Raw genomic sequence first — 13,927 nt, 5'->3', positions numbered from 1 at the left:
GTTATATTCATCCGTTTGTTTTATTTTTTAGATTCCACATATAAGTGATAACATACAGTATTTGTCTCTCTGACTTATTTTACTAAGCATAGTACCCTCCGGGTTCATACATGCTGTTGCAAAAGGCAAAATTTCATTCTTTTTCCTTTTGACCGAGTAGTATTCATATATATACATATATGAATATTTTTCCATTTATCTGTTGATGGACACTTAGGCTGCTACCATGTCTTGGCTATTGCAAATAACGCTGCTATGAACACTGGGGTGCAGGTATCTTTTCAAATTAGTGTTTTTCATTTTCTTTGGATATATGCCCAGGAGTAGAATTGCTGGATCATATGGTTGCTCTATTTTACTTTTCCGAGGAACCTCCATACTGTCTTCCACAGTGGCTGCACCCGTTTACATTCCCCCCAACAGTGTAGAAGAGTTCTCTTTTCTCCACGTCCTCACCAGCATTTGTTATTTGTGCTCCTTTGGCTGATGGCCATTCTGACGGGCGTGAGGTGATACTTGATTGTGGTTTTGATTTTCTTTCTCTGGTGATTAGCCATGTTGAGCATCTAGGGCAGGTCTTTTGTTTGTTTGTTTTTGTCTGCTTTCGCTCAAGGCTTATCTCCAGAGCTCAGCCCAGTGACGGACACCTAGTAGGTACTCAACAAATACGTACTCTATGCATGGGTTGGATGAGTTACTAGCCCTATTTGGATAGATGGAGAGAACGAAGATCCAGAGAGGGAGAGGGACCCACCTACGTTAACACAGCCAGGTGGCATAAGAGCTGGTGGTGTGCCGCTGCTTGTTCACACTGACTTGTGAGAACCGATGGTTAAATTTTCGGGAATTTTCAAAATGGATGTTAAACCAGTGTTGGCCTGAAATTGGACATGATGGAAGTATCTACACTGTGGCCACTGGCGAACACTACAAATCAGGACTTTTTGTTTGAGAGCCATTGTACCAACACACCCTTGTACAAAATCCACTGGGATCCTGGCAAAAGGTCATTTATTGCTTCCCTGTGATGAGGCTTAGGATGAGCACAGGGTTCTCTCTTCCTGGAATGACCCATCCCAGGCCTGATGACAATATGAGCACTTCCTACATGCAGGCATCTTTCCGAGCACACTTTACATTCTCCTTGAAGCCTTATGATGTCCCTGTGGGTGTGTCTTATCTTTACCTCTGTCTCACAGATGAGGAAACAGACATAGAGAAGTAAAAGCAGAGAAGTAAAAAAGTAAAGGAATTCCCCAAAGCTGTAAACACAGCTGAAGACATTTGCCATATGTGTATCTGATAACGAACTTATAGCCAGACGATATCAATATAAAGAGCTCCCACAAATCAACAAAAAAAGAGACAACTCAATTTTTAAATGGACAAAAGACTTGCACAAATACTTCACAGAAAGAGGATTTCTAATAAGCATCTGAAAAAAATACCCAACACCATTAGTCATCAGGGAAATCAAATCAAGACCACAGTGAGATACTCCTATTCGCCCACTAGAATGGCTAAAAGGATTGATAGTAGCAAGTGTTGGCAAGGATGTGGAGCACCTGGAACTCTCAAACCCTGCAAGCTTACTTGCCCTTTGACCTCAAGGGGGGTCTGGCCAAAGGGAGGCACAGGCAGAACACTGAAGGGTGGCTGGAGAATGCTCTGGTCCTTGCCCGCTGCCCTACATTGGGGCCTGTCAGGTGGCCCCTTGGCCACGGCTCCGGTTCTCAATAAGGCCTCAGAGACACCATTTCTCTCTCTAGTTCCTCAAGGACACAGCAGAATTTGGAAGGAATCTTTTCCTTCTGTTGCTCGTTCCTGGGAGCCTTACCATCCCTGTATCCCTAACCCTGCTCGCACCTCTGTGAAAGGCACCTTTATCACAAAGTCTGTTTAGGAATCCCACTGGAGGTGGCTGTCTCTTTCCGGCCAGGACCACTGCTGTCCTAACACTATTAGGGTTTCACAGTCGAGGCCCAAAGCCTCCTGAAGATGATGCTTAGAAGGCTCAGGAGTGTGGAAGACGCTCCATTTCACACCTAACAAGTGAAATAAAGATTCTGATGGCCACAGATACTATTTTTTCATACACTGGATAGGCAAAGTTCAAAGGACCCAGAAACACACCAGGTTGGCGATGGCCGGTGTTGACAAGAGTGAAATTGGTTCCCTTTCTATGAAGGGCAAGTTGGCATATCCCCGGAAACTATGTACCTCACCCTTAACCTTGAAAGTCCGTATCCAGAATTTTCTCCTGCAGGTGTATCTCGTTCATGCCCAACGGCTGAGGGACCAGATCATTAATGTAGCATTGTCTGCAGTGCTCAGAGGACAAACTACCTAAATACTCAACAAGGGACTGGTTTGATACATTATATGCATTGATAGGCAGCTGTTGAAGAGTGAGGTTAGGGCTTCCCTGGTGGCGCAGTGGTTGAGAGTCCGCCTGCTGATGCAGGGAACACGGGTTCGTGCCCTGGTCCGGGAAGATCCCACATGCGGCGGAGTGGCTGGGCCCGTGAGCCATGGCCGCTGAGCCTGCGCGTCCGGAGCCTGTGCTCTGCAATGAGAGAGGCCACAACAGTGAGAGGCCTGCGTACCACACACACACATACACACAAAAAGAGTGAGGTTAATGATACAGACTGTGTGGTGGTCTGTAAGTGAAAGGAAGCAAAGTACATAACGCAAATGTGTAATACGCACATATGCTTGTATGTCCATCTTATTCCTCTAGAATAGGCTTTCTCAGTCTTGGCATCGCTGACATTTGGGGCTGGGTGATTCTTTATGGTGGGGGCTGCCCTATGTGTTGAAGGGTGTTAAGCAGCATCCCAGGACTCCACCCACTAGATGTCATGACAACCCAGACTGTTCCCTGGGAGGGGCAACATGGATCCTGGTTGAGACCCACCTCTCTGGGAGGAAACCCCAGGCACCAGAGCAGTGTTTGTCTCTGGGCAGGAGGACTGTGCTCCAGCCTGTCTCGGAGATGCGGAGAAGTGATCCTAATGGGCCCAGTTCCTAGGAGCAGCCAGGAGAGAGCAGGTGCACCCGGATGGATTTGGCTTTGCCTCTCAGGCTGTGAGCCCCTGGGAAGGACCCTCCCCTTTCTGAATCTCAGCGTCCTCATCCTCGAGGGTAGGGGTGGGGGCCTAACTCCTATCTATCTCACAGGGTTGCAGTGTGACCATAGGGAGGCTTCTGAGCCTCTCTGGGCCTCAGTTTCCTCCTCCGTGAAAGGGTCACAATGACCAGACCACAGGGCTGCTGGGTTAAGTGAATAAGGGCTGAGGGCTTGGGTCACTCAGTCCTGGCCAGTGCCATTATCACGGTTGTTGCCATCACCTCCTGAGGGGATGGAGGAGGTTTATGCAAGGCTGTCGTCCCGTGGTTTCCTCTTTCCCTCCCTCTGTGCATCTCCCCTTCATCCTCCTTTCTCTCCGGTTTATGTCCCTGTCTCCGCCTCCTTGTCATTCTCCACCTCGGTTGCCATCTGTCTCTTTCCGTCTCTGTCCCCACCTTTCTGTCTCTCCCTCACTGTTTCTCATTCCTTCCTTCTGTTGCTCATCTAGCAAATGTTTCCCCGAGCCCCCCGGGTGCCACACTCCGTGCTGAGCACTGCACGGATGCAGAGATGAGACAGGCTTCCCCCTGTCCAGACTGGGACCCAGGTCAACCCAGGGGGGTGGGAGGGGCAGGGAAGGGCTCTGTGAGTGGGAAATGCCAAGGCGCAGAGGTGGGCACGAAACAGCCTAAACCACCGAGTCCCATTACCTCTCAGAGGAGGACGCTCTTGTCCTCATCTAGGCTGACTCACCTGCAGCTCCTGCACTTCCAGCTGGCCTCAGACAGGTGTGCAGTGAAGGGTTAACTCAGCAGGCCTGGGTTGTCCAAACCCTGCCCATTTTAAACAGAGGACTGGCTCCTGGGTGGGAACCTCTAAGCCCTTGGAATGTCCTGATAAGAGTGTCTTTTTTTATCTGGGGACCTTGGGCCACACCAGATAGTCTATGCTAACAGTGTGATTTACAGGGGATGCCTTGGGTCATGTGGTATCAGCTTGACCTCCTGGTGGGTGGTGGCCCTGGAAACTAAGAGCTACATAACCAGCCTCCAATAAAACCCTGGACACTGAGGCTCAGGTGAGCATCCCTTGTCGACAACACTCTATGCGTCTTGTCACACGTTGTTGCTGGGAGATCACACAGACTCCCCACTCCACTGGGACAGGACCACTGGAGGCTCCTGGCCTCTCTGGGACTCTGCCCTGTGTGCTCTTCCCATGGCTAGTTTTTTTTTCAAAATACATTTTATTTATTTATTTATTTATTTATTTTTGGCTGCCTTGGGTCTTCATTGCTGCATGCCGGCTTTCTCTAGCTGTGGTGAGCGGGGGCTACTCTTCGTTGCGGTGCGCGGGCTTCTCACTGCGGTGGCTTCCCTTGTTGCGGAGCACAGGCTCTAGGCGTGTGGGCTTCAGTAGTTGTGCAGCAGGCAGGCTTCGTTGCTCTGTGGCATGTGGGATCTTCCTGGGCCAGGGCTTGAACCCGTGTCCCCCGCATTGGCAGGCGGATTCTTATAACCACTGCACCACCAGGGAAGCCCCCATGGCTAATTTTAATCTCTATCCTTTTTTTTTTTTTTTTTTTTTTGCGTTACATGGGCCTCTCACTGTTGTGGCCTCTCCCGTTGCGGAGCACAGGCTCCGGACGCACAGGCTCAACAGCCATGGCTCACGGGCCCAGCTGCTCCGCGGCATGTGGGATCTTCCCAGACCGGGGCACGAACCCGTGTCCCCTGCATCGGCAGGCGGACTCTCAACCACTGCGCCACCAGGGAAGCCCAATCTCTATCCTTTTGCTGCAATAAACCGTGAGTATGAGAGCTTTGCAGAGTTCTGCGGGTCCTTCCCGTGAATCGCTGAAACACAGTGGACATCAGCAAATGTCTGCTCAGAAGGGGGTGAGCTGTAGGTTCCTGGGGTCTCTCTGCGTGGAGGCCCCCCGTGCACGACTACATTTCAAGCATTTGATTCTTATCCTGGTGCAGCGAGTCTGCGCCGGGCCCGATGTCACACAGCCTGGGGTTGGAGCCGTGCCTGACCCCTTAGCGCCCTCTAGTGTCTCTCTCTTGACTCTGGAGGAAAAGGTCAGCCCTGTAACCGCTTCTAGGAAGATGATCCACTTTCCAACCTCATCTTTATTCATGGAGCTGCTGCCGGCTCCCTGCCGTCTCCACCCTGCCGCCCACCCAGGAGGAAAATGAAAAATTCATTTTTCCTGAATTCCGTCTCCGTGCCTCCACGAGCCCCTAACTGATGGAGTGTGGGGTCTTTGAAGTTGAACTCAAGGATGTTGCCACGTGTGTTCTTACAACGAGAAAAACAACTTTTGAGGAAAATGCCTCTGTTTTTCCCACTTGTGTCCAGGTGTTTTGTAGTGTGATAATTCTGCTCACACCCGGAGTCTGAACATAGATAAGGACTTGAGTGTAGGATGCTCGCCATAAGTTCACGCTTTGTTTTTCCCAAGACACCTTTTAAAATAACCACTTGGGGGCTTCCCTGGTGGCACAGTGGTTAAGAATCCGCCTGCCAATGCAGGGGACACGGGTTCGAGCCCTGGTCTGGGAAGATCCTACATGCCGCGGAGCAACTAAGCCCATGCGCCATAACTATTGAGCCGGCGCTCTAGAGCCCTCAAGCCACAACTACTGAGCCCGCGTGCTGCAACTCCTGAAGCCCGCATGCCTAGAGTCCATGCTCCACAACAAGAGAAGCCACCACAACGAGAAGCCCGCGCACCTCAACAAAGAGTAGCCCCCGCTCACCGCAACTAGAGAAAAGCCCACGCGCAGCAACGAAGACCCAACGCAGCCAAATATAATAAATAAATAAATTTATTAAAAAAAAATAATAACCACTTAGAGTTAAGCCCGAGAACAGTGACGTGGCCCCAACCACCTTACAAGTAATTGGGCTGCTACCCTGCGATCTCGGGCCTGCCAGTTCCCCGGGGACGGAGGACTGCCCTTCCCCGGCTCAACCGCGCCCCCTTGCGTCTAGCATCTGTAAGTCACCAAAATCCTGTGAGGCTGCTCAGCATTGTGCGGGTGCTGTTGAAACTGCACCTTCCCCAAAGTGGGAGTTGGACGCTGAGGGAGCCATATGCCAGTCCCGTACAGGTGGCTTCTGCCTCCCCAGTTAGCAGGTCATAAGCTCATAAGCTGCACATATATATATATATATATATATATATATATATATATATATATATATATAATTTTTTAATGCAATACCCCAGCTCTGGCTTCTCCACCCAGTTCGTTCTGGAGGGTGGGGGGAGCCGGCCAGGCACAACTCCTCTTGATTCACCTGAGAGTGGATTGGGTGAAAACTGAGGCCTGTTTGCAGGGAGCTTCATCCAGGCCCAGCCAGTGGCACCTTGCCTGGCTTGTTTCTCCCTGTCGTCTGCCCCCTGCCAAGACACTCTGCTTGCCCTGCCCTGGCTGGAGCACTCCAAGCCCCCTGGGTGCCCCCTGGTTTTGATCCTGTGGCTTACTGTGCCTGGACTGCCATCACCCCTCCCAGCTCAGGTGGCAACGCTCCAGCTCCCCAGGTGAGGTCAAGCCCCCCTTCCCCAGTGCCGGCCCCCCACCCTCCCAGAGGCTCCCGGTACACAGCCCCTGGCCACGCAGGCTGTGACAACCTAGATTCCTTGCGGGCAGGACCTGGATCCGACGCAGCTCCGTGCCCTCACTCCGGGGCCTGGCACACGGGAGGCCTCCGGGGACGTTTGTGGCAGCACGAGTGAGTGACTTCCTGGATCTTCCGGCTCCACCAGGGATTCGTTCTCATCCTCGCAGCCCTGAGCCCGGGGCTCCGTTTGCGCTTGGCCTGAGGTGTTTGAATTCTGAAGAAGGACACCTCCTGTTGGCAGGCGTTGGGTTTAGAGAAAGGGAGGCCCCTCCACGTCTGTGCTTCTGACGAGATTTGCAAATGAGAGGCCCACATATGGCTTTTCCTGGGCCCATGCTGTTTTTTAAAAAACATAGTCTCGATTACCAACATGTTTGAATCCAGAAATTTCCCACGGAAATCTGGATCTCCGGGGAAAAACCCCCCGCAGATCCGGCTATAGAGATCCTATTACTGCTCGGGGCGGGTGGGTGGTGGAAGGCGTGGGAGTGGAGATGGCGGCTGCGGGGCGGCCCCTTCAGGTGGGGCACCTGCTCTCAAGGTGGATGCGGTCCCGCCAGGCACTTGTTTTGCTACCTGCCTGGCTCCTGTGGGCTTGAGTTTGCAGCCTCTGCACTGGAGGCTTATAAGGTCAGGAGAAAATGATCAGGGACCCGGACAGCTGCTCCAGGGACCCAGGGGTCCTGAGCAGGGCAAGGTCTTGCTGTGTGGCCTGGGGCGCTGTGAGTCTCAGTTTCCCTGATTGCCGTGTGGGGATGGGGAGTATCCCCAGAGTCCCGGCAGAGGGACCTATAGGGTCTCATTTCCCTTCTACGGGTCTCAGTTTCTCTCCCTGTAGAATGCTGGGGCTGGACTTGGTTGGTGGTCACTGTGACTCTGGTTCACAGGGCCCCATGTGGCCTCTGCCATGGTAACAGTCCATACCCTAGTACTGTCCCCTACAGGGTTCTTGTATTTCACCTGTGCTCCTGGGTGACTGAGGCCGGTCCAGACCTCGCTCCTCCAGGGCAGGGGGCAGGTGTGTGGGCTGACAGGTGGCCTAGCGGGTGTCTGCCCGGTGAATGGGTGAGTGCTGAGCAGGGCCTCTGGTCTTAGCTTCTGAATTGTAGCCGCCGCTCCTGCCCTGCGGGTCTGCGCAGGTCTGCCCGGACCGCTGGATCTAGGCGGCTGTGAGCCACGCGCTGGGCTTGACCTGTCCTGGAGTCCACGTGTCTGCGGTCTTCTTTCGCTCTCAAGAGCCCTAGACTGTGGGAGAAACAGATCCTGGCGTCTCTCTGCCGTGGGCACGCCCCTTCCCCTTTAAGGGTCTCCCACAACCAGAAGGATCCAATTAGCTCCCTGAAGCCTCTGTTATGGGCTGAATTGTGTCCCTTCCCCGCCTCACCCCATCCATACGTCGAAGCCCTAGTCCTCAGCACCTCAGAATGTGACTTTGTTTGGAGACAGGGCCTTTAAAGAGATGAGGTAAAATGAGGTCTCATGGGTGGGCCCTAATCCAATAGGACTGGTGCCCTCATAAGGAGGAGATTAGGACACAGATGGATGACCACGTGAGGACACAAGAGGAAGATGACTGTCTACGAGCCAAGGGGAGAGGCCTCAGAAGGAATTAACCCTGCCCACACCTTGATCTTGGACTTGCAGTTTCCAGAATAGTGAAAAAATAAATTTCTGTTGTTTAAGCCCCCAAGTCTGTGGTGCTTTCTTATGGCAGCACAAGCGGACTCATAAGCCCCCTTCTAGACTTTGCTCTCCTTTCCTGGTGGGGCAAGGGCTGCCTGTGGCGGGGCAGCAGGTGGGGCTGAGACCCCTCAGGGTCATCACCATCTGGGGCACAGGGGGCTTGGCTGCTGGAATGGGGCCTCAGCTTGAAGAAGCAGACAGATGCTCTGCTAAGGCTGAGCCCTGGCTCTCCCGGCCAGTTGCCAGGTACCCGGGGGCTCTGGGAATCTTTGTGTCTAACGCGTGCCCTCTGGTGGCCTCAGCTGTGCAGCAGCCCAGCCCAGGGACTTACCTGTAACAGAAGCAGGTGAGGTTTCAGCTTCAGACTCCTTGGGTGTTTCTGGCTCCTCCAGCAGCTCTGGTTTCTTGAGGATCAGGGCCTCATTGGCCACGGGAATGTGACTCTCCCCCCACCACTTACGCATCTTCATTCTAAGGCAATGAGCCCCAATGGTTAATGCTGTGCTCTTTACCCCCTGGTTCCCAGAAGGAGCCCTGGGCTGGGGGTCAGAAGACCAAATTTCCCTCCGTTTGCTGGTTCTGTGACCAACATCGACTCCCCTCATCAAATGGGGATACAGTTCCTACTCTCTTGGCCTGGACCCTCTTCCCAGCCTCCTGCTCACAGCCCTCCCATGGCTCCCCCACATCCCCCGGGACAAAGTCCCAGCCCTCCAACCTGGTGGCCCTTCATGACTGTGCCTTTCCTCTGCTTCTCTCCTGGCCCCCTAAAGTCTCGATATGTATGCAATTTTTTTAAATAGACAAACCTTTTTTTTTAATTAAAAAAAATTTTTTTTGGCTGTGCTGCTCAGCTTGTGGGATATTAGTTCCCCGACCAGGGATCGAACCCACACCCTTGGCAGTGAAAGCGCGGGGTCCTAACCACTGGACGGCCAGGCCATTCCCTAGAGAAATCTCTTCTGCATCTCTTTTCTTTCTCAATACTCCTGGCATATTTGTGCATATCAGTGTACTGAGAGTTCCCTTAGTCTTTTCACAGTTGTAAGTTTTTGGCACTCCACCCATGGAGAGGTGGGGTTTATTTCCTCTCCCCTTGAATCTTGACTAGCTGACGACTTTTTGTAAAAGAATATGGCAGAAATGACAGTGTCAATTCCAGGTCTAGCCCTAAACTTATGCCTTGGAAGAGACCACGATGAAAGGCCCTGAGACGACATGGAAAGGGGGAGGGGCCCAGCAATCTTCTGACTGTCCCCATCAAAATGCCACAGCCCAGCCCAGCTGCTAGCTAACTACCACCACGTGACCTCAGTAGATGCCGCAGGAGGGCGGAAGAATCATCCAGTTGGGTCCTACCACATTCCTGATCCATGAAATTGTAAGATCCATTAAAACGATCATGGCTTAAAATCATGGCGTAAGTAATGGGGCTGGGGGAGTATGACAACAAGCAACCAGAGCTGCTGTCAAGTTCTCTTGAACTTGTTGAGTTCGGCTCTTGTCACCCACAACTGGAAGGGTTCTGACGAATGCGACTTATCTCCCTTAGTAACCACCAAGGTTCCATTATCCTCCAAAGTTTTCCACCTGTGAAAATATGAACCCCAATGCCCCAGGCTCTGCCTGGTTCTACTCTATCAGCTTTCCTGTGCTCTCATTCCAATCTCGTGTTCCCCTTCTTTGATCCCACGGGTGGAAACTTCAAGGCCAAGACACCATGTTCTCTGGCACCTGTGAAGACCCTCTTGGTTTCCCTTCCTTCCCAACCCCACAGGGTACAACTGGTTGCCCACTTGAAGTGCTTGCTCCCTCCAGCCTCCCTGCCTCCCTTTCCCCGACCCCACCCTTCCATGGGACCCTGCCTGCAAAGACCCAAACCTAGGTCAATGCCACCATCTACTGTATCTTTCCAATGACCACTGGTGGGAGGAAACATCCCAGGGCAATGACGCTTGGTGCCATTAACAATGAATAATCTCCAAAAAAATTTAATAATCTCCAGTCACTGCTGGGCCTTTGCGGCTGCTTACCAAGTGTTTTCCTTGTCCTTGTACAGATCCCAATTTTTCTCCTCAGTGGCTATTCTAACCACACCTAACACTGTCCCTCTTCTTCATTCTCTACCCCTCACCCCTGCTCCCACCCACAGCACTTTCAGCAGATGGCTTTGCCATATTTCTTCTCTCCGGAAAGGAGCCACTGGGTAGGATCCAATCACAAATGGCCACCCAGTGATAAATGTCACTTAAAGGTGAACCAGAAAAAGAACATCTGCGATTGGATTTTTGAGAATAAGGATGACTGGTTGGTTTAGACAATGTCATTTCAGTGGCATGGTGCTGGAGAGCATATTGAAGTGGACTGAAGAATGTAAGGGTGATGAGAATCAGAAAGTGGATGTAAGCTCTTCTCTCTCTCTCTCTCTCTCTCTCTCAAAAAAAACCCCAAAACACTGGATGGTACATAGAAGGAGTTTGTGGGGCTGAGGTGGGAGAGATTTGGACATGCTTATATAATTCAGAGAAAGAGCCAGTGAAGAAAGAGTGATTGATAATTTAAGAGACAGGAGGAATGATGAATGAAGCGTGGAGGACATGGATTCCCAAGCAAAGGAGGTCGGGCTAGCCTTGGACGGGAAGAGGGATGCCTCTTTCTCTGAAAAAGGCAAGGAGTAAATCGTCAGTGCCAGTGGTAAATAACGTTGTAGGTTTGGGGAGCTGCTTTTTTCCTGCAAAGCAGGGAAACCTTATGGCTAAGAGTGAGAGGGGAGGAGATGAGAGAGTTGGGGGAAAAAGGAAAACATTTGTAGTACTGACAGAGTGCTATGTTGGAAAGGGCTGACTAGAGGCAGGCTGAGGGATTTCTGGGCAGTATTGATGCTCACTCCCAAGGGATAAGGAGATACTGAAGGGTAAGTTTCCCTTAGTATCTTCCTTGTGCAGGCCTCTAATACAGCACTTGTTTACTTGTCTATATCCTTGGAAAATACAGGAGACAAGGTTTGAGGGAAAAAAAAGAGAAAGGAGGTTTGAAAAATATTAAATGAGAATCCCATAGTGAAAGGAAAGGGCAGAGGCATATATGAAAGAATGTCTGAGACTTTTCCAGGACTGATAAAAGACACCAAAGCAGAGATTAAAGAGGCCAAACAAATATAACAGCAAACAAACAAAGATATCCACACTTAGTCACATCAGAGTGAAACCTTTAGTGCTAATACCCCCAAAGTCCGGATGGCTATGGGGGCCCTGAAAAGGCACCCAGCCCAGGTACCAGGGAAGGTTTCCTGGAGCACATGATGGAAGGGCTGTGAGCTGAGTCCTAAACAATGAGTAAGTGTCAGCCAGGTAAGAGAGGGGTTCAGGGATGGGAGATGAAGTGTAGGGAGGGGCACCAGGCAGAAGTCACAGTACAGCTCGAGAAGATTTAAACAACATGACTAATAAAGTTGGTTTAAAGGATATATATATATATATATATATATATACACACACATATATACATGTACATATATATAATATTTATATAAAAGACTGCATTCAACAAGTGTAGAATGCATATTCTTTTCAAGACCACATTGGAATATTTATTTATATAAACTAAACAAAAATTTTGTCACAAAGAAATAAAGAACTGAAATCATGCATAGCATATTCTTTGACCTTACTGGATTTAAATAGAAATAAAGAAAAGAGGATTATTAGAAAATATTGATGCCTCTAAAGAAACCTCTATGGGTCAAAAACGAATAATGGAAATTAGAGATATTTTAGCCAAAAGATAATAAAAGACTTTATATTAAAACTTGTGAGATTCAGCTACAGTCATGCTTACAGGGAAATTTATAGCCTTAAATGGAAAACTGGAAAAGAAGAATGGCTGAAATTTAATGATGGAAGCGTCTGTGTCAAGAAAACTGACAGAGCTGAACTAACTGGAAGAACCGTAAGGAAGGAAATAAAGAATGTACATAAACGTGGTAGGCTTTGGGGAAGGCTTGCTGTTGAATTTTAACTTGCTATTCATGCAAGGAGGACAAGGAAGAAGAAGAATAGTGCTGATGCAACGGATCCATACACAATGCCCTGGATCAGCCCTTTCACGGATGCGTTGGAAACTGAATTCTTATCTGGAATCAGAGGGAAGTGAGGGTAGTTTTTCTCCTGAGGCTGCAAATTCGGAGCCACTGGGCTTCCCTGGTGGCGCAGTGGTTGGGAGTCCGCCTGCCGATGCAGGGGACGCGGGTTCGTGCCCCGGTCCCGGAAGATCCCACATGCCGCGCAGCGGCTGGGCCCGCGAGCCATGGCCGCGGAGCCTGTGTGTCCGGAGCCTGTGCTCCGCAACGAGGAGAGGCCACAGCAGTGAGAGGCCCGCGTACAGCAAAAAAAAAAAAAAAAAAAAGAAAAAAAAAAATTCGGAGCCACTACTCTTTCCTCTGGCTCTGTACCCAACCTCATCCTGATCCCTAGGTGTTGTCGTTCTAGCCCAGCAACTAGACCCCTGTATACTTACCTGGTATGAAGAAGATGCTTGAAGTATGGATTCCATATTGGTTCTTCCCCTCACAGTGGAGGCCCATGATTATTTCAGGCTCCCCGAGGAGGCTGATGGTGCTGTTGGCCCAAGGGGCAACTATGCTAAAAGTCACCTGGAGGATATATATCATGTTGTTCAGACCCACGGGAACACCTCCCATCAACCACTGCACGGAGGGCGTGGGGATCCCATGGAAGGAACAGCTGCACTGCAGAGTCTTCTCCAAGGAACAAGAAGAATAAAGCAGCCTGGTGGGGGCTGTAGGGAAGCAGGGTCAAGAGTCAGCAAGCATCCTGACTTCCCTTCTCTGCTTCCTCCAGGACCCTGCCTTCTCCTCATTTGTGATTCACACGGGGCTTCAGAAAGACTTTCTGGAAGCCCAGAGGGGCTGGGACTCAGACTAGTTCCCCCTCATCTTCTCTCCTCATCTGCCTCAGACTCAGCAGAGTCTGAGTCTGGCTCTTACCCCTGGCCTTTCAGCCCAGAACTTAGGGGAAGATGAGACGGCTCCCCAGACTGCTTCTGTCTCCCAACCCAGGACTTAGGTCTTTCTCTGGAGCCCACCATTCCTCACAGACTCTGGATTTTCCCTTGCCCACCAGCACTCACAGGCCTCCTGGAGCCTGACCATGCTACTCCCGGTCAAGTTAGCTGGGGAGAAGTTCAGATGACATCCAAGGGTGGTGCCGTGGTCCTCAGGCTCCAGGGTGAAATGCAGCACCAACCACGAGGAGTTGCTGGAGCCGTCTGTGTTAGAGGACACATTGGGTCTTTTCCAGGACAGGAAGAGGGCTTTGGTTTCTCTGCAGGTGCCTCTGAAGGCACAGGCCAAGGACCTACGCCCCCCAGCTGCAAGAATCCCTGGGATGTGGTGCTCTGGTTTCTGGGTCAGGTCTGGAGGAGAGAGACAGATTGGATCCCAAAACTTGGAGACAAGGGACCCTCATGGACACTTCAGTGATGCCCAGTGGTCCCGGTTGCAAAGTGCTTTCCCACCCA

General features: G+C 50.9%; 1 protein-coding gene across 1 annotated transcript; it reads right to left on the bottom strand.

Annotated features, from left to right (window-relative positions):
• Positions 1 to 7,745: 7,745 nt before the first annotated feature.
• Positions 7,746 to 13,559, bottom strand: SIGLECL1 (SIGLEC family like 1; the record flags this gene model as incomplete). Its single annotated transcript, XM_081216075.1, has 5 exons — positions 7,746 to 7,756; positions 8,721 to 8,860; positions 12,419 to 12,521; positions 12,905 to 13,186; positions 13,538 to 13,559. The coding sequence occupies 5 exons, from the start codon at positions 13,557 to 13,559 to the stop codon at positions 7,746 to 7,748; spliced, it is 558 nt and encodes a 185-aa protein (XP_081072201.1).
• Between the last annotated feature and the right edge of the window lie 368 nt (positions 13,560 to 13,927).

Source organism: Mesoplodon bidens, assembly GCF_964165515.1.
Source record: "Mesoplodon bidens genome assembly, chromosome: 18".
NCBI classification, from domain to species: Eukaryota; Metazoa; Chordata; class Mammalia; order Artiodactyla; family Ziphiidae; genus Mesoplodon; species Mesoplodon bidens.
Note: the sequence above shows the minus strand (reverse complement) of the source record. Positions and strands in the feature narration are given on the sequence as shown.